At 38.4% G+C, this 24311-nt stretch overlaps 1 protein-coding gene across 1 annotated transcript in view; it reads right to left on the bottom strand.

Annotated features, from left to right (window-relative positions):
* The window catches only part of RNF24 (ring finger protein 24), a 111805-nt gene that overhangs the window by 8010 nt on the left and 79484 nt on the right, over window positions 1–24311 (bottom strand). The window contains exons 3-4 of the mRNA XM_019971915.2: window positions 22400–22442; window positions 20228–20269 (exon numbers count right to left, since the gene is read on the bottom strand). Coding sequence (XP_019827474.1) covers window positions 20228–20269; window positions 22400–22442 — 85 coding nt within the window. The remainder of the gene's footprint in view (window positions 1–20227; window positions 20270–22399; window positions 22443–24311) is intronic.

Below are 24311 nucleotides of genomic sequence, written 5' to 3'. Positions count from 1 at the left end.
ACCCAAGCTGTGTGACTTCTGCCATCATGATGCCCCTCAAGCTCTGTTCCTTCATCTGCAGGGTAAGGACATTATGTGCCTCTCCCTCTCTCCACCTGAGACTGGCATCATGTCATCAGCTCAGGCTGGGGGCAGGCCTGAGGAGGTAGGAAGGCATTCTACCAATACCAGTTTTTATTCATACTTAAATTGAGTGATGGGAACACTATTTTCAAGCCCATTTTTGTTTTCTGGAGGAAGGTTAAGAACAACCTGTGAGTAAAGATGAGAAACTAGCAGTTTTGGTATTGGGATGATCTTTTGGGCTTCAGCTTCCCATCTGTAAAGGGGGAATGATGTTCCCACCTCCTACACTGTGTGAACAGGTCCTCTGGCCTTAACATCCAGCTTTCTTCCTGGCATAACCTTCTGAAAAAAAAAAAAAAAAATTGAGGACTGCTGGCTCTGTCCTGTAGAGATTCAGTGCTGATCCTACCAAAGGGCAAGATGTTGGATGAGTCATTCATTTTTATTTGGTTATTTTCCCAGAATCCAAAATTAGATTTGTAGCTTTTTCAAATGGAGTTACTATTAATGGCTATTATGTTCTTTTAAAAAAATTCTAAAACCATAGTCACCTGAAAAAAAAGAACAAGATAAACTCTGACATGTTAAGTGCTAAAGGTGACCAGAAGCCAAGGGCAGTCATGATGAAAAAAGCTTAGATCTGACTACTTAGCAGTTCCCTCAAGGGTCCAACTAATTTTACAAATTTACAGATTGTACTTTGCAAATGAGCTTTATTCTGCAGTATTTCAATGAGACTGTTTTTTTCACTCCGTCTTTTAAAATGGAGATATAATTCATACACCATAATATTCACCCTGTAAAGCATACAGTTCAGTGCATGCTAAGTCACTTCAGTCGTGTCTGACTCTTTGCAACCCCATGGACTGTAGCCCATAAGGCTCCTCTGTCCGTGGTCTTCTCCAGGCAAGATACTGGAGTGGGCTACCAGTTCCTCCTTAGGGGATCTTCCTGACACAGGGATTGAACCTGGGTCTCCTGCATTGCAGGAAGATTCTTTACTGTCTGTGCTACCAGGGAAGCAATTCAGTAGTGTTTTTTTTTTTTTTTTTTTTAAATATATTCACAGAGTTGTGCAACCATCACCACTATCTAATTTCTATGTCAGCAAATTTGGAAAACTCAGCAGTGGCCACAGGACTGGAAAAGGTCAGTTTTCATTCCAATCCCAAAGAAGGGCAATGCCAAAGAATGTTCAAATTACTATACAATTGTGCTCATTTCACATGCTAGCTGGTGGCTCAGATGGTAAAGAATCTTCCTGCATTGCAGGATACCTGGGTCGGGAAGATCCCCTGGAGAAGGAAATGGCTACCCACTCCAGTATTCTTGCCTGGAGATCTCCATGGACAGAGGAACTTGGGACTACAGTTCATGGAGTCACAAAGAGTTGGACACAACTGAGCGACTAACACACTCATACATGCTAGCAATGTTATGCTCAAAATCCTTCAAGCGAGGCTTCAGCAGTACATGAACTAAAAACTTCCAGATGTATCAGCTGGATTTAGAAAAGGCAGATGAACCACAGATCAAATTGCCAACATTTGCTGGGTCACAGAGAAAGCAAGGGAATTCCAGAAAAACATCTACTCCTGTTTCATTGACTATTCTAAAGCCTTTGACTGTGCAGATCACAACAAACTGTGGAAATTTCTTAAAGAGATGAGAATACCAGACCACCATCCCTGTCTCCTGAGAAACTTGTATGCAGCTCAAGAAGCAACATTTAGAACCAGACATGGAACAACAGACTGTTTCAAAATTGGGAAAGGAGTACATCAAGACTGTGTATTGTCACCTCACTTATTTAACTTATATGCAGAGTACATCATGTGAAATGCTGGGTTGGATGACTTATAAGCTGGAGTCAAGATTACCGGGAGAAATATCAACAATCTCAGATATACAGATGATGCCACTCCAAAGGCAAAAAGTGAAGAGGAACTAAAGAGCCTCTTGATGACGGTGAAAGAGGAGAGTGAAAAAGCTGGCTTAAAATTCAACATTCAAAAAATAAGATCATGTCATCCGGTCCCATCACTTCATAGCAAATAGATAGGAAAAAATGTAAATAGTGAGAGGCTTTATTTTTGGGGGCTCCAAAGTCACTGCAGATGGTGACTGCAGCTCTGAAATTAAAAGATGCTTGCTCCTTGGAAGGAAAGCTATGACAAACCTAGACAGCATATTAAAAAGCAGAGACATCACTTTGCCGACAAAGGTCCGTCTAGTCAAAGTTATGGTTTTTCCAGTAGTCATGTACAGATGTGAGAGTTAGACCACAGAGAAGGTTGAGCACCAAAGAATTGATGCTTTCAAATTGTGGTGCTGGAGAAGACTCTTGAGATTCCCTCAGACTGCAAGGAGATCAAACCAGTCAATCCTCAAGGAAATCAACCCTGAATATTCATTGGAAGGACTGATAATGTAGCTGAAACTCCAGTACTTTTGGCCACCTGATGTGAACAGCCTACTCACTGCAAAAGACCCTGGTGCTGGGAAGGATTGAGAGCATGAGGAGAATGGGGCAACAGAGAATGAGATAGTTGGAGAGCATCACCAACTTAATGGACATGAGTTTGAGCAAACTCCAGGAGATAGTGAAGGACAGGGAAGCCTGGTGTGCTGCATTCAGTTCATGGGGTCGCAAAGAGTTGAACATTACTTAGCAACTGAACAACAACAAATAAGCAGTCACTATCCATTCTGCCTTTTCCCCTGGTAACCACTGATTAATTTCCTGGCTTAATGTATTTGTTTATTCTGGTCATTTCAAAATGGACTGGAATCACGAAATGGCGTCATACAACACGTGGTCTGTTGTGTCTACCTCCTTTCACTTAGAATGATACCTTCATGGGTCATCTATATTGCAGCATGAATCAACACCTCATTTTAACGGCAAAATGGTATTCTGTTATATTGAATATACCACCTTTGTTTATCCAGTCATCTGTTGACAGCAACCTGGGTTGTTTCTACCTTTTGGGTATTGTGAATATTGCTCGAAACATTAGTGTACAAGCATCTGTTAGAGTTTTCAGTTCTCTTGGAGTTTTCAGTTAGGAGTAGAATTGCTGGGTCATACGGTAACTCTGTGTTTAAGTTTTTGAGGAACTACTAAACTGTTCTCCAAAGTGGTCAAACCATTTCACATTCCCATCAGCAGTGTATTAGGGCCCCAATCTCTCTGTATCTTCAGGTTATTATATCTTGTTGATTTATATACAGTCTAGATGGTATGAAGAGATACTTTATGTTTAAACTGGATTGCCCTAATGACTAACGATGTGTTTATTGACCATTCATACACCTTCTTTGGAGAAATGTCTTTTCAGATTCTTGCCAATTTTTTAGTTGGGTAATTTTTCTTTTTCTTTTTGAGTTGTATGAGTTTTTTATATATTCTAGACACAAATCCTTTATCAGATAGCCAGCTGATTTTGACAAGGGTTCAAAAGAGTTTCTATGGCAGAAGGATGGCCTTTCGGCAAACGGTGTTGGAGCAACTGGACATCCAGAGGCACCAGAAGTATGATAGGATCTCTAAAGCAACCAAAAAAAAAATGGTAAAGTGGACTTCATCAAATTTAAAAACTTTTGTTCTATGAAAGATCTGTTAGGATAAAAATACTGGGATAAAGTGTTTGCAAATCTTTTTAATTTTTAATTAATGAGTAAATGAATGGCTGTGCTGGGTTTTTGTTGCTGAACATAGGCTTTTCCTAGGTATGGCAAGTGGGAGCTACTCTTTGTTGGGATGCATAGGCTTCTCATTGTGCTGGCTTCTCATGTTGCAAAGCACAGGCTTTAGGTGTGTGAGCTTCAGTAGCGGCAGCACATGGGCCCTAGAAAGCATAGGCTCCTGTAGTTGTGGTACATGGGCTTAGTTGCCCTGCAGCATGTGGAATCGTCCTGGAACCATGGATTGAACCCACATCCTCTGCATTGGCAGGTGGATTCTTTTTTTAATATTAAAAAAAATTTTAATCAGAGGATAATTGCTTTACAATGTTGTGCTGGTTTGTGCCATTCGTCAACATGAATCAGCCATAGGTATACATATATCCCCTCCCTCTTGAACCTCAGTAGCACTTATATTCTTAACCACTGAACCACCAGGGAAGTCCCAGATCTTTTTATTTTGTAGGCTTTTTATTATTGAGTTGTAAAAGTTATTTATATATGCTAAATACCAAACTTTTCAGATAAAAGATTTGCAAATATTTCCTTCCTGTGATTTGTCTCTTTACTTTCTTGATAATGTTCTTTGAAGCACAAAAGTTTTAAGTTTTGATGAAGTTCAATTTATCTAGGTTTTTCTTTGACTGCTTGTGCTTTAGGTGTCATACCTAAGAAACCACTGTCTAATCCAAAGCCATGAAGATAGATATTTATGTTTACTTCTAAGAGTTTGGTTATTTTGGTTGTTACATTTAGGTCTTTGATTCATTTTTGAGTTATTTTGTGTATGCTGTGAAGGAGGGCTCCAATTTCATTCTTTTTTTTCTTTTGCAAAAACTTGTAGAGTTAAAACCCCCAATATGACTTCTAAGTTATTATTTTAAAAACTTTTATTTGACTGTAGTAAGAATAATATAATCAAATCAATATAATCCAGTCAACATCCTTTGACTTATTTTCATTTCCAAGGAAAGAAAAATACTCTGCACATGAGTAAATATTAGCAAGTTGAGCACAAAGTTATATATGATGACCAATTTCATTCTTTTGTGTGTGGGTATCTAGTTATCCCAGGACCATTTGTTCTCCCCACTTTTTCAAATTATGGGAGTAAGGCAACACATTTACAGGAGACTTGGAAAACACAAAGTTACATATAGTTCTACTATATATTATAATTACTTTTTAAGTAGATAAATTAAGATTTTAATTGGAGTTTCAATATCAAACACTAAAAAATTAATAGAATGAAAAGACAGAAAAGTAGAAGGATGTAGTAGACCTGAAAAGCCTTATGAACCAATTCAATATGATTAAGATTTATATAATTTTCACACAACAGGATACAAATTCTATTCCAGTTCCCATAGACTATAAACTAGGAGACACTGGAACATATCCAGAGACACATAACAAGGTGCAAAAGTTTCATGGTCTAAAGGTATTGAAATCATACAGTCTGTTCTCTTATCACTGTAGAATTATGTTAGAAATCAAAATCAAAAGATACTCGAAAATAACCCACATATTTTCAAGTGCAATGTGACATTTACCAAGAGAGACCTTTGACTTAGCCATTGAAAGCTTCAATGAAGTTAAAAGACTAAAAAAAACAGAGGGCGATTGCAGAGAAGAAAACGTTTAAATGAGAAATTAGTATCAAAATGAGAAATTAATATTAAAAATACTTTAAACAAAATCCCATGTTATTCGGAAAGTAAATGTCCACTTTTAAATGATGGGTGTATCTAAGAAGCCATAACAAGGAAAATTAGAAAAATATTTGTAGTAGAATAAAAATGAAAAGAATTTATCAGAATTTGTTGCATGAAGCTGAAGCTGCTCAATGCAACTAAATATAATGTGGGATTTTAAATAAGGTATGAAAACAGATAATGGACATGAGCATAAAATTTGGTGAAATCTGAACAAAATCTGTAGTTAATAATACTGTATCACATGTTAGTTTCTTGTTGTTTTTTTTTTACAACATAGTATTTTTTTATATTCTCAGAATTGGATTAGAAGTTTCAAGCCTCATTCACATTAAAAAAAAATCACGAAGATAATAAGCTTTCTAGACTTTTAGCAGTAATACTAAGTGGAACTATATCAAAGTTTTGAGTGAATATAAATTAGAAATCTAGCATTCTACTCATACTTAGTCAAACAAGTGAAACCAAAATGTCATAAAATTTTTAGCTAGGCAAAAATAGGATCCTAAAAAAAAAAAAAATAGGATCCTAAGTTTCTTAAAATGTATATATTATATATACTATATAATATATATATTATATATATATATATACACACACACACACACAAAAGCTTTCTTACTATACTAGATATTAAGAAAGAACAGAGGAGAAATTGGAAAACATAAACTAAATGAAATGGCAATACTGAATATGAAATAGAGAAATGAAACAAACTAGATAAAAGTAAAAGATCATCATATAATCCAGTTGTTTTTAAAGATAGCTATTCATTGGAGTCACATCCAGAGCTTTGGAGAAAAAAACAATACCTGGGTATTTGTATTTTTCAAAAAATTCCAAGTAATATGCATCTGGATTTAAAAAAGTGATTACAGGTTTTTCTATTATATGGTAATTTTGGTGATATAGAGTTCTATTATTTATTTTGACCAATCATGATTTAATGGTACTAAGTGAACAACGGTTACATAATCACAACAGTAAAAGATGTTTATTAGTTTTCACAATCAATATCCAAACAAAAATAAAAGATAATTACAGTTGCAGGCCATAATGGAAACATGACTAACCTAACAATATAAAATAATTACATACAATTTAGGGGATTAAGTAGAGTGATGTGGTAACTGGAAGTGCTTATGACATGCATATATTTTAATTCATCCAGCAAGTCTATGTTCTGTGGTTGGCATGTTTAATCCATTTACAGTTAAGGTCATTATCAATATGTATGATCCTATTACCATTTTCTTAACTGTTTTGTTTTTTGTAGGTCTTTTCCTTTTCTTGTGTTTCTTGCCTAGAGAAGTTCCTTTAGCATTAGTTGAAAAGCTGGTTTGATGGTGCTGAGTTCTCTTAACTTTCACTTGTCTGTTAAGCTTCTGATTTCTCCATCAAATCTGAATGAGTCTTCTTGGTTGTAGGCTCCTCCCTCTCATCACTTTAAACACACTGTGCCCTTCCCTTCTGGCACAGAGTTTCTGTTGAGAAACAAGCTGATAGCCTCATGTGAGTTCTCTTGTATGCTATTTGTTGTTTTTCCCTTGTTGCTTTTAATATTTTGTCTTTAATTTTTGTCAGTTTGATTACTGTGTGTCTCAGTGTGTTCCTCCTTGGGTTTATCCTTCCTGGGACTCTCTGTGCTTCTTGCACTTGGTTGACTATTTCCTTTTCCATGTTAGGGAAGCTTTCAGCTATTAGCTCTTCAAATATTTTCTTGAGTCTTCTCCGTCTTCTCCTTCTGGGACTTCTATAATGCTAACACTGGTGCATTTAATGTTGTCCCAGAGGTCTCTTAGGCTGTCTTCATTTTTTTTTCTCTATGTTCTGCTTTGTGGCTGTGATTTCCACCATTCAGTCTTCCAGGTCACTTATCCATTCTTCTGCTCAGTTATTCTGTTGATCCTTCTAGTGTATTGTTCATCTCTGTTTATTCTGTAGTTCTTGTAGGTCTTTGGTAAACATTTCTTGGATCTTTTCCATTCTTTTTCTGAGATTGTGGATTGTCTAACTATCATTCTGAATTCTTTTTCTAGAAGATTGCCTACCTCCATTTCATTTAGTTGTTTTTTTCTGGGCTTTTATCTTGTCCCTTCATCTGGGACATAATCTCTGCCTTTTCATTTTGATTAACTTTCTGTGATGTGGTTTTCGTTTTGGTGGCTATGGGATTGTAGTCTTTCCTTATTCTGTCTGTCATCTGGTGGATGAGGTTAAGAGGCTTGTATAGGCTTCCTGATGGGAGGGACGAGAGGTGGGAAAAACTGGGTCTTGTTCTGGTGGGCAGGGCTGTGCTCAGTAAAACTTTAATCTGATTGTCTGCTGATGGGTGAGGCTGCACTCCCTCCCTGGCAGTTTTTTGGACTGAGGTGACCCAGTCCTGGAGTCTATAAGCTAGGGTTAATGGTGAACTCCAAGAGGGCTCATGTGCCAAGGGGCACCTCCTTGGACTGCAGCTGCCAGTGCCCCCATCCCTGCAGTGAGCCATGGCCAACCCACAGGACATCCTCCAGCACTAAGCAGGTAGTCTTCTGTGAGGTGACCGTTCCTTTCCCCTGGGTCTTGGCACACACAAGATTTTGTTTGTACCCTTCAAGAGTGGAGTCTCTGTTTCCCCCAGTTTTGTGGAAGTTCTATAGTCAAATTCCACTGGCCTTCCAGGTCAGTTTCTATGAGGATTCCTAGTCCCTTTGCCAGATACCCAGGCTGGGAAGCCTGGCATGGGTCTCAGAACCTTTATAACAGTAGGAGAACTTCTTTGGTATTACTGTCCTCCAGTTTGTGAGTCACTCACCCCACGAGTATGGGATTTGATTTTATGGTGACTGCAGCTCTCCTTACCATCTTGTTGCAGCTTCTCCTTTGTCTTTGGACATGGGGTATCTATTTTTGGTGGGTTCCTGCATTCTCCTGTAGATGGCTGTTCAACAGCTAGTTGTGATTCTGCTCTTGCAGGAGGAGATGAGCACATGTCCTTCTGCTCCACCACCTTGAACCAATCTACAGCACCATTTGTTGAATAGATGGTTCTTTTCCTATTGAATGTCTTGGCATCCTTGTTGAAAATCAATTGACCATAAATGTATTGGTTTATTTCTGAACTCTCAATTCTATTCCATTGATTTTTATGTCTATCCATGTGCTTGTATCACACTGTCTTAAATACTGTAGCTTTGTGGTAAGTTCTGATATTGGGAAGTGTGAATCCTCCAGTTCTCTTCCTTTTTGAGATTGTATTTGGCCATTTGGGACTGTTATAGTTCCATGTGAATTTTAAGTTCTGCTTGTTTATTTCTATAAAAAAAGGGCAGCTGTAGTTTTGATAGGAGTTGTGCTGATTTTGTAAATATTTTGGGGGAATACTGCTGTATTTAATAATAGTAAGGACTTCCCTGGTGATCCAGTGGTTAAAAATCCACTTGCCAATGGACACAGGTTTGATCCCTGGTCTGAGAAGACTCCACATACCACAGGGCAACTAAGCCTGTGCGCCACAATTTGAGCACCCTGGAGCCCGTGCTCTGCCACAAGGGAATCCATTGCAATTAGATGCCTGTGCACTGTAACCAGAGAGTAGCCACAGCTAGAGAAAACCTGCAGCAGACATCAAGCACAGAAAAAACAAACAAACCCAAAACAGTAGGTCTTCCAAATCATGAATACAGGATGTCTTTCCATTCATTTATGTCTTCTTTAATGTCTTTCAGTGATGTTTTATAGTTTTCAGTGTACAAGTCTGAGCATCTTTCTTTTGTCAAATTTATTCCCAGGAATCTTACCCTTTTTGGTGCCATTGTAATTGGAATTGTTTTCTTCATTTCATTCAGATTGTTCATTGCCACTACAAAGCTGACTTTGTATATTTATCTTTATTCTGAAAAATTTCTGAACTCATTTATCTCTTGATTTTTGGTGGATTCTTTTGGGGTTCCTGTGGCTACAAAATCATATCTACAAATACAGTTTTACTTCTTAATTTCCAATCTGGATGCCTTTTACTACTTTTTCCTGCTCAACTGCTCTGGCTTGACCCCTCCAGTACAATGTTAAATAAAAGCAATTAGAGTAGGCATCCTTGTCTAATTTCCTCTTAGGAAGAAAAGCTTCTAGTCTTTCAATAAGTATGATGTTAGTTGTGGGTTTCTCATAGAAACCTTGATCAAGTTGCAGAAGTTCCCTTCTGCTTCTACTTTATTGAGTATTTTTATCATAAAAGAATGTTGAATTTTGTCAAATGCTTTTTCTACATCTATTCAGGTGGTCATGTGTTCTCCCTACCCCTTTATTCTATCAACTGGGTGTATTACATTGACTGATTTTCCTTTGTTCAACCAACTCTGTATTCCTGGGACAAATTATAATCCTTTTTATATGCTGCTGATTTTGGTTTGCTAGTGTTTGTTGAAGATTTTTACAACTATATTGATAAGTGATATTGATTTGGAGTTTTTTCTTTTTTATGATATCACTGACTGGTCCGGATATCAAGATGATATTGGCCTTACAGAATGAGACAGGAAATCACTCTTCATTTTTCAAAGTCAAAGAATAGATCCTATCAGCCCTGTTAGAAACTGGGCTAGGACATACATTTACTGATTGGTCACTGCATAGATACTTGAGGCCATTTGTTTTGCATGATAAAAGGCAGAAAGGTCCTTAACACATTGTTGACTAGAGATATATTAATTCATCGTTTGTTACCTGAACATTATTGACCAGAGACGTATTAATATATTTTTTGAGAGTGATACAATTAACATTACCATGTGAAGTTGTTAAGAGTTTAAAATTGATCAAGGCGTCATTATACAACTTATGATTGTCATGATCATTCACATTTTGCTCTGTTGGATTTTTCTTCCAACTTTGTGTATGTTATAAATGCAAGTTTATTACTGTAAAATTTTCAAAAATGACACATTGTGAAATTTTGAGTAAATAAGAATTTTCCGGTAAATTTTATGCAGATACTTTCTCTCTTGTCTGTGCAACATATATACTAGTGCATCAGAAGATGATTTTTCAGAATACACTTCTAATTCAGATATGAATATTCAGTTCAGTTCAGTTCAGTCACTCAGTTGTGTCCGACTCTTTGCGACCCCATGAATCGCAGCACGCCAGGCCTCCCTGTCCATCACCAACTCCTGGAGTTCACTCAAACTCACGTCCATTGAGTCGGTGATGCCATCCAGCCATCTCATTCTCTGTCGTTCCCTTCTCCTCCTGCCCCCAATCCCTTCCAGCATCAGAGTCTTTTCCAATGAGTCAACTCTTTGCATGAGGTGGCCAAAGTACTAGAGTTTCAGCTTCAGCATCAGTCCTTCCAAAGAACACCCAGGACCGATCTCCTTTAGAATGGACTGGTTGGATCTCCTTGCAGTCCAAAGGACTCTCAAGAGTCTTCTCCAGCACCACAGTTCAAAAGCATCAATTCTTTGGTGCTCAGCTTTTTCACAGTCCAACTTTCACATCCATACATGACCACTGGAAAAACCATAGCCTTGACTAGATGGACCTTTGTTGGCAAAGTAATGTCTCTGCTTTTCAATATGCTATCTAGGTTGGTCATAACTTTCCTTCCAAGAAGTAAGCGTCTTTTAATTTCATGGCTGCAGTCACTATCTGCAGTGATTTTGGAGCCCCCAAAAATAAAGTCTGATACTGTTTCCCCATCTATTTCCCATGAAGTGATGGGACCAGATGCCATATCTTTGTTTTCTGAATGTTGAGTTTTAAGCCAACTTTTTCACTCTCCTCTTTCACTTTCCTCAAGAGGCTTTTTAGTTCCTCTTCACTTTCTGCCATAAGGGTGGTGTCATCTGCATATCTGAGGTTATTGATATTTCTCCCAGCAATCTTGAGTCCAGCTTGTGCTTCTTCCAGCCCAGCGTTTCTCATGATGTACTCTGCATAGAAGTTAAATAAGCAGGGTGACAATATACACCCTCGATGTACTCCTTTTCCTATTTGGAACTAGTCTGTTGTTCCATGTCCAGTTATAACTGTTGCTTCCTGACCTGCATAGAGGTTTCTCAAGAGGCAGGTCACGTGGTCTGATATCCCCATCTCTTTCAGAATTTTCCACAGTTTATTGTGATCCACACAGTCAAAGGCTTTGGCATAGTCAATAAAGCAGAAATAGATGCTTTTCTGGAACTCTCTTGCTTTTTCCATGATCCAGCGGATGTTGGCAATTTGATCTCTGGTTCCTCTGCCTTTTCTAAAACCAGCTTGAACGTTCACGTATTGCTAAAGCCTGGCTTGGAGAATTTTAAGCATTACTTTACTAGCGTGTGAGATGAGTGCAATTGTGCGGTAGTTTGAGCATTCTTTGGCATTGCCTTTCTTTGGGATTGGAATGAAAACTGACACTTTCCAGTCCTGTGGCCACTGCTGAGTTTTCCACATTTGCTGGCATATTGAGTGCAGCACTTTCACAGCATCATCTTTCAGGATTTGAAATAGCTCAACTGGAATGCCATCACCTCCACTAGCTTTGTTCGTAGTGATGCTTTCTAAGGCCCACTTGACTTCACATTCCAGGATGTCTGGCTATAGGTGAGTGATCTCACCATCGTGATTATCTTGGTCATGAAGATCTTTTTTGTATAGTTCTTCTGTGTATTCTTGCCACCTCTTCTTAATATCTTCTGCTTCTCTTAGGTCCATACCATTTCTGTCTTTTATTGAGCCCATCTTTGCATGAAATGTTCCCTTGGTATCTCTAATTTTCTTGAAGAGATGTCTAGTCTTTCCCATTCTGTTGTTTTCCTCTATTTCTTTGCATTCATCACTGAGGAAGGCTTTCTTATCTCTCCTTGATATTCTTTGGAACTCTGCATTCAGATGCTTATATCTTTCCTTTTCTCCTTTGCTTTTCGCTTCTCTTATTAGACCAACAAAAATGACAAAAGACCTTAGTGATTGATTATGATAAGGAAAGTGAAAATGAAGCTCGTGGTGCTGGAGAAGACTTCACAGGTGTGTCAGGTGTAACTATTGAATGTAATAACCTGCAAAGTGTAAGTGAGGCAACAGAACTGATTTTTGGCCAGCGAAAATACAAATCACCAGCCACAGGCATTAGTTTCGGCAAAAATCCGCTAGTCAATAGCAAGTTAACTGACAGCTCTTCAGAGAATAGAAGGGAGCTGGCATTTCAGAGTAATTTTTGCAGCTTGGGGAACAGCAGAAGCTTCACGTTTGTGGGTACAACAGGGGCATCATAACGTGAAGGCTCTAGACTAAAAAAGATAAAGGGCCATCTATTTTTCTCCACACTCAGAAGTTGGAGGATATGTCCATTCTCCTCAACTTTTTTAAACCTCAACTGCTATAAAAGCAAAACAAGGAATAACACTTACCCTAACTAACCTTCAGAGAAGGCAATGGCACCCCACTCCAGTACTCTTGCCTGGAAAATTCCATGGACAGAGGATCCTGGTGGCCTATAGTCCATGAGGTCGCTAAGAGTTGGACACGACTGAGCGACTTCCCTTTCACTTTTCACTCTCATGCATTGGAGAAGGAAATGGCAACCCACTCCAGGGTTCTTGCCTGGAGAATCCCAGGGACGGGGGAGCCTGGTAGGAGGCCGTCTACGGGGTCGCAGAGAGTTGGACACGACTGAAGCGACTTAGCAGCAGCAGCTACCTAACCTAATTTTTTTATAGTGTGAGTTCCCTTGCTCCTGAGATAAATTATATGAAGAAACAGACATCTTGGTAATCTTACCACCTGGAATACATGATTCCATTTTTTTTTTAACTTTGACATTATACCCATAAATAAAACAAACTTGAAGGGAAAATGGCTTTTAGGGACCATAGCACACTGGGAAGAAGACTAATTATCTAGTACTCACAGAGTATATGATCCCTAAAATGCCCAAGAAGGAAGGATTTGACATTTCCCAACGGGCTGACACAACCTGTAAATGTACCTCAAATGTGAGCTAGGGATGGAGAATCACATGGGGAAGACAATGTCATGCAATGCAAATGACCCACAGCTGATGTCATTTAGCCAAAATGGTTTTCTTTTAAATAGACAATCATTCTTTGATGGTGGTAGTGGACAATAATTATTACACTTTTCCTTGAATAGTTACAAGGATAATCATATATTTGCAAAGGCAGCATTCCCAACTCAGAGGTGTCATTTAATGTTGGAATCTTTGAAAGCTATGAAAGCAACCTAAACATGGCTGTGCTGCTCAGAAGAGATCTGACTTTCTTGCTCCAGACTGAAGTACAATGGGCAGTTCCTGCCATGGCCTTCATGTATTCGTGTGCTCAGCCCATTACTGTCCTAGCCTCATTGGCTTATGACTTTCTCTCCCTCTTTGAGGGAAGGGAGGGACTATACTCTGCTCACTCAGTCTCTAGGGTCCTAAATATTGTCAGTTCCCTATACATGCTTTGGGCTTTTTTTTTTTTTAAACAATTTTTTACAATGTAAACTTGGGACAAACCTCAGTTGGGTTCTAAGTACTTATAATTTAAAAATAAATTTCAGTAATGTGATTTATAAGAAGATTGATCAGTAATCTCAGAAAGATGAGTGGGTTTAAAATCTCCTCCCACATAAGAAAGGGATGTGGTAAAACTTGTAGCAACAGAGTCACCTCCTCACTGGACCAAAGGGAAAGGAGTGGGCTTGTAGGGAAGTGAGAAGGAAAAGATATTCTTAAAAAATTTTTTTTATTTATTTTTGGCTGTGCTGGATCTTTGTTGCCACCCAGGGGCTTTCTCTAGTTGCAGTGAGAGGGCTACTCTAGTTGTGGTGTGCAGACTTGTCATTGCCGTGGCTTCTCTTGTTGTAGACCATGGGCTCTAGGCCTCTGGGTTCAGCAGTTGTGGCACTTGGGCTCAGTAGTGGTGCTGCATGGGCTGAGTTGCCCTGTGGCATGTGGGATCTTCTTGGACCAGGGATCAAACTGTGTCCCCTGCATTGACAGCAGATTCTTTTCTTTTTAATTAAAAAATATTTATTTTATTATTTGGCTGTACCAGGTCTTAATTGTGACCTGTGGGATCTAGTTCCCTCAAGAGGGACTGAACCCCCTGCATTGGGAGCATGGAGTCTTAGCCACTGGACCACCATGGAAGTCCCTAAAATATTTTTTAATGTTAACTTTTTAAATTGAAATATAGTTGATTTGCAGTGTTTCAGGTATACAGCAAAGTGATTCAATTTTTTATATATATGTGTATGTATATGTATATAGATGTTAAAGGTGGCGCCAGTGGTAAAGAACTCGGCTGGCAGGCAGATTCTTAACCATTGGACCACCAGGGAAGTCTGGAAAAGATGTTTTTAACTTCATTTTACACAAGGGGCGACTTCAAGGGGTTACCTTCCTAGAGTCTCTTCCTGTGGAAACTAGGGTAGAGCAAGGCCATAGCGTGTTTGACACATGACTCCTCATTCACTCTCTGCCTGACCCAGGAGTTTTCCTGGTCCTTGTGCAGCTAGGATCCTAGCTGCTGAGATGCAGGAAGGAGCAGATTCTCCTTTCCTTTCTGCAGTATCACCCTAACAGAAAAGGCGATGGACCCAAACGTGCTCAAATTTGGAAGCTACGTGGATGTCTGTATCACTGTATTGTACTGTGTAGATACAGGCCTAACGTTCTGATTGGCTCACGTGGCCACAGAAGGTGGATGAGGCTTGCTCTGGGAGAGTGGCAGGATAGAAAGAGTACAATACAGAAAAAATAGTTTAAGAAATAATAGCTAAAAAGCTTGGTGAAAGACAAATCTACATATTTATGAAGCTGAGTAAACTCCAAACAGGAAAAATCCTAAGAAATCCATGCTGAGACAAATCATAATCAAAATGCTGAAAACAAAAGGCAAAGAAAAAAATCTTGAAAGTAGCCAGAGAAAAAGGACACATTATTGACAGGAGATCAATGATTTGAATGACGACGTTTTTCTCATCAGACACCACAGAGTTCAGAAGGAAGCGGCACAACATTTTAAAAGGGCTGAAGGAAAAGAAACATCAACCTAGGGATAAAGATGAAATAAAGACATTCTCAGCTGAAAGCAAAGTAACAGAATTCATAGCCAGCAGATCTACTCTAAAAGAATTGCTAAACGAGATTCATCAGATAGAAGGAAAATTACATAAGAAGGAGACTTGGAACAACAAACTATTTTTCCCCTCCAGAATTCTTTAAAATATATCTAATGGTTGAAAGTAAAAAATACAACACTGTCTGATGGAATTTTCAATGTATATAGATGCTATATACTTACTATATATATAGGGGTGAAAGTAAAGGGATCTATATGGTGGGAAGGTTTCTACATTCCAACTGAAGTGCTAAAAAATTGATTCTAGGCATTTATTTTGTAATCCCTAAGCAACCACTAAAAAATTATACAAAAAGATAAAATCATAATATTATTTTATGAATGTTTAAATGACCCAAAAGAAGGTAGGAAAGGGAAACAAAGGAATAAATAAGAGAGGGAAAAGCAGATGATAAATAAGAGTTGACCTAAGTCCAAACATAGCAATAATTGCATTAAACATAAATAGTCTAAGCACATCAATTACAAGACAGATTGGCAGGGTGGACTAAAAAACATAACTATATGCTGTTTATAAAAACACTACTTCAAATATAAATAGACATAATGTGTTTACAGATTAGATGACTCAACATGGTAAAGATGCCAATTTCCCCCTAACTGATTTACATATTTAATGCAAATAATAATAAAAAAGCAGGATGTTTGTGTCTCTCTGTGTGTGTAGTTATAGACAAGTTGCTACTACAGTTTACATGAAAGAGCAAAGGAACTAGACCAGCTAAAACAGTTTTGGAAAAAAAACTAAAGTTGGAGGAATCATACACCTGATTTTAAGACTTGCTATAAAGGTACAATAATCAAAACTGTGGTACTGGTGAAGGAAACAGGCACAAAAATAAATAGAACAGAATCCAGAAATAGACTCATAAAAATATGGCCCTTTGATTTTTGATAAAGGTGCAAAAAAGATTTAATGGAGAAAGCAACCACTCACCATAACCAGAGCTGGGGATACTGTGGTGAACAAATCAAAGACTAAATGCAAATGACAAGGCTCTCGGGCTTTTCTTAAAACAAAACAAAACTCAGATCTGGCGATAGCTGGCCTCTATTCCCCTGGAGCTAAGTGCTGACGATTTCTTTAACACAAGACCTTGCCTGCCCAAGGTTCGTCTAGTCAAGGCTATGGTTTTTCCTGTAGTCATGTATGGATGTGAGAGTTGGACTGTGAAGAAGGCTGAGCGCCGAAGAATTGATGCTTTTGAACTGTGGTGTTGGAGAAGACTCTTGAGAGTCCCTTGGACTGCAAGGAGATCCAACCAGTCCATTCTGAAGGAGATCAGCCCTGGGATTTCTTTGGAAGGAATGATGCTAAAGCTGAAACTCCAGTACTTTGGCCACTTCATGCAAAGAGTTGACTCATTGGAAAAGACTCTGATGCTAGGGGGGATTGGGGGCAGGAGGAGAAGGGGACGACAGAGGATGAGATGGCTGGATGGCATCACTGACTCGATGGACGTGAGTCTGAGTGAACTCCGGGAGTTGGTGATGGACAGGGAGGCCTGGAGTGCTGCGATTCATGGGGTCGCAAAGAGTCGGACACGACTGAGCGACTGATCTGATCTGATCTGATGCCTGCCCCAGTGTGTCACAGCTTCCAGGGCACCTTTCTGTTTCTCTTGATACCAAGATTCCATTAGATGCAATTTATTATCCCACTTACATGACTGTCCTATTGTTTTCTCTCAGAAATCTGTTTCTCTGGATCTATGTCTCTATTAAAAGATGGAGGAAGAAAAGGTAAACAAGGAAGACTATGGGTTTTAAAAGAAGGTATTTTTTGTTTACAGAAGGGCAATATATTCTTATGATTTTAATATGTACACATCATCTCCTTAGTTTCACATGTTGAGTGTTGCTCGACTCCTAGACTGGTAGAACAATGTAAACAAAAAGTGATATAAATAATTGTAGCTGTAGAGTGGTCTAAGAAGTTGGAAGGGTGGGTGGTGTTTGGGCAGCTGAGTCTGCAAGGTCCCAGGAACGTTCCATTAGGGGAGCAAAAGCCAAGAAGAAGCAATTGTGCAATAGTGGAGCCCTGAAGAGCTTCTCACTGTTACTTCAGATAACACAAGGCACCCTTCTGTACACTCTTGTGTGATTCTCATTTATAGTCTTCTGTAATAGATGGTTAATGTCTTAAAAGCAGAGATTAGTTATGTTTCTTTGTGTCTCCATGGTTTATTACAATGTCTGACATGTTTTATCTATTCAGTAACTTTTAAAATTACAGTTGACCCTGGAACATAACGCAGGGGGCTATGGGTGCTGACCCTCCATGCAGTTGAAAAATCCATGTATAATTTCTAGTCAGCCCTCTGTATCCATGGTTCCTTTGTATCTTTAGTTCCTCTGTATCCACAGATTCAAACAACACAAAGAAGTCTGACAGAAAATAGTTTCCACACAAAGAAATGCATCCAAAAAGAACCAAATGAACTGTGAAAAATATATGATCGGCCTCTGAAAACAGTTGTACAGCCAGGTTAGGTTTTCTTAGTTACAGTGAAACTGGAATTGATAGGTGCAGCTGGGATAACAATTCTGACACAAAATGATACACCACAATGTACTTTTTCAGGATAAAGATGCTAAACTAATGGGTCAAACCAATAAGGAAGACTTCTATTCCTGACAAACATGGTTATTCAATATTGTTAATGTGTATTAGAATTTGATCTTTTCAATTATGGTCATCAAAATGACCCCAAACAGAAGAGGATCACTTTCTATTACTGTTTTGGGAAAAATTTTAAAGTCAAATAGTAACTGATGCTTGAGTTTAATCCATGATTAGGTCTGAAATGCTGTACAAATTCTATATCAGCTGAGCTACCAGGGAAGCCCAAAGGGCGTGTTGCCTCCTGGATGGGGAACCCTGGTCTCCCGCATGACAGGCGGGGATACTCACCATTGTGCAATGAGGATGGTGTAACCATATCAACTCTTTGATAAAATATATGCAGAAAGAGCAAAGAAGCAGTGTGTGTGTGTGTGTTGCTCAGTTGTGTCCAACTCTTTGCGACCCCATGGACTGTAGCCTGCCAGGCTCCTCTGTCCATGGAATTCTCCAGGCAAGAATACTGGAATGGGTTGCCATTCCCTTTTCCAGATAATCTTTCTGGCCCAGGAATTGAACCCAGGTCTCTTGCATTGCAGGCAGATTCCTTTTTACCATCTGAGCCAACAGGGAAGCGCCCAAAACCAGCAGAGACTTCAAAGTGTTCAACAATAACACAAATCATTATTTTTATTATTATTCAAATACTTTTACAAATTAACTCTCTTTGAAGGGATTGGCAATGTAGCTTCACCATAGTTAGGTTATATAAAACATAGGTATTATAATGTGAAGCTTTTCAAGTCCTTACTTTAAATACCAATTAAAAAACTCAGTAGAAAGATGGTAACAATAACCTGGTGTACGAGACAGCAAAAGAGACACTGATGTATAGAACAGTCTTATGGACTCTGTGGGAGAGGGAGAGGGTGGGAAGATTTGGGAGAGTGACATTGAAACATGTAGAATATCATGTAAGAAACGAGTTGCCAGTCCAGGTTCGATGCGCGATACTGGATGCTTGGGGCTGGTGCACTGGGATGACCCAGAGGGATGGTGTGGGGAGGGAGGAGGGAGGAGGGTTCAGGATGGGGATCACATGTATGCCTGTGGCGGATTCATTTTGATATTTGGCAAAACTAATACAATTATGTAAAGTTTAAAAATAAAATAAAATTAAAAAAAAAAAACAACTCAGTAAGGGTGGAAGAGATAGGGCTCTAAAAATAAAAATTCTGAACATTTATAATCAGAGGCAACACAGGAATAAAATAAACAAGAATTATTATAGATTATTTGTCTTAAGGTGTACAGCAGGACACACGCACACTTTTGTATTTAATTTAGATAGCATAACAACATAGTGAATATTCCAACCCCACAACTTCATCACTAAGTAACAACTGCAAGAGTTCTTATTTCTCCTTGTATGTTCTGCCCCATTCCATCTTTCCATCTCACCTCCCCAAATCCCCACTGTCATGAAGCAATCACTGCCTTTTTTGTGGCATTGGTAAGAAAAAACTTCTGGGAACATTTTCAAGAGTGAAATTAATGCAAATTCACCTTGAGTAGAAAAACTTGTTTAGATTTGTCTCCTACTCACATAGTATGGACAGTAAGCAGCATCTCTGCTGCTATGATATCTTATGTTGGCAACAATCCCATTAAAAATGAGTTATTTTACTCTCTTGTAAGTCTTTACAAAATGGATTTTTATGTGACCTCACCCTCAAATATTCTATTAAGCTGATCAAAATAAGCCTAATTTTTTTTTTCAGCTTCTGAAAATAAAGACATTTAAGCATATTAGAATATACTCAGTGGTGGTGTGTGTGCTCAGTCATGTCTGACTCTTTGCAACGCCATGGACTGTAGCCCACCAGGCTCCTCAGTCCATGGAATTTTCCAGGTAAGAATACTGGAGTGGGTTGCTGTTTCCTACTCCAGGTGATCTTCTGACCTAGGGATCAAACATGAGTCTTCCATGTCTCCTGTATTAGCAGGCGGATTCTTTACCACTGAGCCACCTGGGAAGCCCCCAAATAATCAAGAACAGATTAAAATACTTATAGGCAACTTACCTCATGCAAATTCAGTTCTTTTACTTTTTCTTTTAATATAACCTGTAAGACAAAAAAGTATGCTTTTATGCCCATTTATATCTGTAATTTGAAATATGTCTCATTTTACTCACAAATATTTTTCTTTTATATTCTTGTTTATATAGCTCATATCACCTCATATTCAGTATTGGGGAGAATTTCTTTTACAGTTTGAGACAGAACATTTCAGCAATATTCTTTTAACTTGAGCAATGGAGCAATATTCTTAAAAGCAATTTTAAAATCTCTTTGAGAACAGACTAAATTCTGGGAGACAACATTAATACACAGCAATCTGGAGTAATTGCTAATATGGGGGGAAAGTAAATGAGACTGCTTGCCTCAAGATTTGGTAAAACACAGTTTTGACTCATGGGACTGACTGGTAATTTATAAAAGAATGAAAGGTAAGGTCAAACCTTAATTTTTGAAGCTTTGCTTATTATTATACATGACTATCCTCAGAAAACTTTAGCTCTATCTAGAGTTATATAAATGGGCTTGAAATTCATCCAGGTGCTGTCCCTAACCTAACTTTATGGAGACTGCATGCATGTGTGCTCAATTGTGTCCAACTCTTTGCCACCCCATGGACAGCAGCCCAACAGGTTCCTCTGTCCATGGGATTTTCCCCTAAGAATACTAGAGTGAGTTGCCATTTCCTCCTCCAGGGCATCTTCCCAACCCAGGGATCAAATCCATGTCTCCTTCGTCTCCTGCATTGGCAGGTAGATTCTTTACCACTGAGTCACCTGGGAAGCCCAAAGGAAACCATAAACAAAATGAAAAGATCATCTACAGACTGGAGAAAATATGTGTCACAATTGACATTTCAGTCACAAATGATGTGACTGCAAAGGGCTTAATTTCCAAAATATACAAACAACTCCTACAACTCAGTAACAAAAAACAACCCAATTGAAAAATGGGGAGAAGACCTAAATAGACATTTCTCCAAAGAAGACATACAGATGGCCAACAATCATGTGAAAAGATGCTCAACATTACTAATTATCAGAGAAATGCAAATCAAAACCGCAGTGAGTGCCACCTCACACCAGTCAGAAAGGCCAGCATTAAGAATCTACAAATGACAAATGCTGGAGAGGGTGTGGGAAAAAAGGGAATTCTCCTGTGCTGTTGGTGGGAACCTAAGTTGGTGCAGCCACTAACTATGGAAAACAGTATAAAGGTTTCTCAAAAAACAATTTGAGACAAAATTGAGACAAACAGATTCATTCCATTAGAAAACTAAGACATTTATCTCTGTAAATGAATCCCACGGGACCCATGGAGAAGAGTGGGGTTACCTATGAATATCAGTGTGGACATCCAAGGAACTCACCAATGAGCTCAGATTTCAAAGCAACACAGACAAAAGATGGACAAAAAGATATGTAATTCTAAAATGATGACATGGTTCTGTAACATCAGTATCAGCAAGATTAAAGACCCAAAAAAACTGAAGTTTGTGCCCCCACTTCTTTCCCCCTCCCAAACTACTAAGGATGACAAAAATAATTTCAAAAGAAAATTAAGGAACACCTAGGCCCTTAATTTTGGTGTCAGTGGTAAAATATTAATGGATGACACATGGAAGAAAAAAAAATTTTACAGGCCTTCAAGAAAAGCTAAATTTATTACCTTAAAGAGCAAATCAGCAAAGGGACAGTACTAAGGGCAAGGAATTAACAACAATGACAGAAGTATCTGGACTTCTCAGTGGTATGATGTGAACTAATATTTAAAGTAAAAAGGGAGGAGATGAGATCAGTATAATACACCTGGTTACCTCCAAGGAACTAGTATGTATTTTAACAAGGAGGAAGGTAAAAAATTCATTTACTGGACCTCTGAACTCCATTAGAATAATAGTAACTTTAGGATTTTAAGCTACAGCATTTCCCTTTAGCAAAATGTTCTCCAGAGTTCCCTGTTAAATTGTATTATTTTATCATTTGAACTTTCTATAACTTCAAGTAATACTTAAGAATACTTAAAGTGAAGTGTATTGTACTGCAAACTGACAAGCAAAATGCTAAAATGAACACAAGAAAATCCAGTCTCAGTTCAAAATATGTGTGGAAATCTGAGCCCTCATTATTTGGTGAAAAACAAGATGAAAGCCAGTCTTAAGTAAATCTCTCTCACCTGTTTGTAGGCATAAAATTCTTTGTGTGCTTGATGTCTTAGCCTAAAAGACAGAAATGAGCAATGCAATATTGAGATTTCCATATAAGACTTTGAAAAAAATTTTAAATTTCCTATTTTTGGTATTAATTTGTATCATTTATGGTTTAAAATCTAGAATCTTTATTCTAGAATACACTCAAATGACATACCCACTACTATGTTATGAGAAAGTGACCAGTGAACCATAGAACATTATCCAAACATATAAGATCAAGTGCAATCTCATTAAAACAAAATCTAAAATATTTTAATGAAGTGTCAATTCTTTTCCTATTTATAATATTTATCACATTTTTCTTAATTAAAAATTGAAGTATAATATACATCTAACAATGAACAAAAGCCTCAAAAATACACATATTAAAAAATAATTATACACACTAGTTTAACTATCACCCAGATCAGTGCATAGAACATTTCCAGCATCCCTTAAATGATTCTTCCCAATCAACATTCACCCCTAAAACTCCTAATTTTTATCATTGTAGATTAACTATGATTGTTTTTGACCTTCACATAAATGGATCATTTGGTGTATACTCTTCTGTGTTGACTTCTGTCAGTCAACAGTTACTTGAGAAATGCATCCATGTTGCTGCAGTAATTGTTATTTTTGACTGACATAGTGTTCCATTTTATGAATAAATATGAAACTATCCATTTCACTGTTGGCAAATATTTAGGTTACTTTCAGTTTGGGGCTATTACAAATAAAGCTGCTATACAAATTCTTCTGCATGTCTTTTGGTGGACACACAGACTCATTTCTGTTGAGTATATACCTAGGAGTAGAACTGCTGCTCCAAAGTGCTTGTACAAGTTTTACTCCTGTGGATAGGTAGTATACATGAAAGTTCTAGTTGTTCCACATCTTTGCCACAGCTTGGTAAGGTCAGTTTAAAACTTTTTGGCCAATCTGGTGAGTGTTCAGTGGTATCTCATTTTGGTTTTCTTTTTCTTAAGTTTTTTTTTTTTTTTTTTTGATGTGGACTTTTTAAAAAAGTCTTAATTGAATTTGTTAGAATACTGCTTCTGTTTTATGTTTTGGTGTTTTGGCTACAAGGCATGTGGGATCTTAGCTCCCTGACCAGGGACTGAACTCACATCCCCTGCATTAGAGGGTGAAGTCCTAACCACTGGCCTGCCAGAGAAGTACCCTCTCATTTTGGTTTTAATTTTGCATTTCCCAAATGATGTTTAGAACCCTTTCATATGCCTGTTGCCTGATTGGATACTTCTTTTTGAGGCAGGGCAGTGAAGCAGAAAAGGATAGCTTTATTAAAGTTTTGTCAGGCAAAGGGAGACAGGACAGGTTTCTGCCTCGAAAAACTATGTGTCTCAACCCCAGGGAACTTGATGAGGGTTTTTATAAGGGCTCAAAGGTGGTATCTGACAAGATTAGGGTGTAAGCAGGGCTTGCACTCCTTTAATCTCAATAATCCTGCAATGCAGGAGACCTGGGTTTGATTTCTGAGTTGGGAAGATCTGCTGGAGAAGGGATAGGCTACCCACTCTAATATTCTTGGGCTTTCCTGGTGGCTCAGCTGGTAAAGAATCCACCTGCAACGTGGGAGACCTGGGTTCTATCCCTGGGTTGGGAAGATCCCCTGGAGAAGGGAATGGCTACCCACTCCAGTATTCTGGCCTGAAGAATTCCATGGACAGTATAGTCCATGGGGTCACAGAGTCAGACACGAGAGACTTTCACTTAATCTCATCTCAGGTGACAGGTCTCCTAATCTTGATGGGCTTCTCTGGTCCCTTTAATCTTGCCTCACTGGTTTCTTGGCTGCTGCTCCTTCTTTGATTAGCAACTGTTTTAATCCACCCTTTGAAACTCAGGGAAGGTAATGGGAGACTGAAGTCTTGC

This window comes from Bos indicus, chromosome 13 (assembly GCF_029378745.1).
Source record: "Bos indicus isolate NIAB-ARS_2022 breed Sahiwal x Tharparkar chromosome 13, NIAB-ARS_B.indTharparkar_mat_pri_1.0, whole genome shotgun sequence".
NCBI classification, from domain to species: domain Eukaryota; kingdom Metazoa; phylum Chordata; class Mammalia; order Artiodactyla; family Bovidae; genus Bos; species Bos indicus.
Note: the sequence above shows the minus strand (reverse complement) of the source record. Positions and strands in the feature narration are given on the sequence as shown.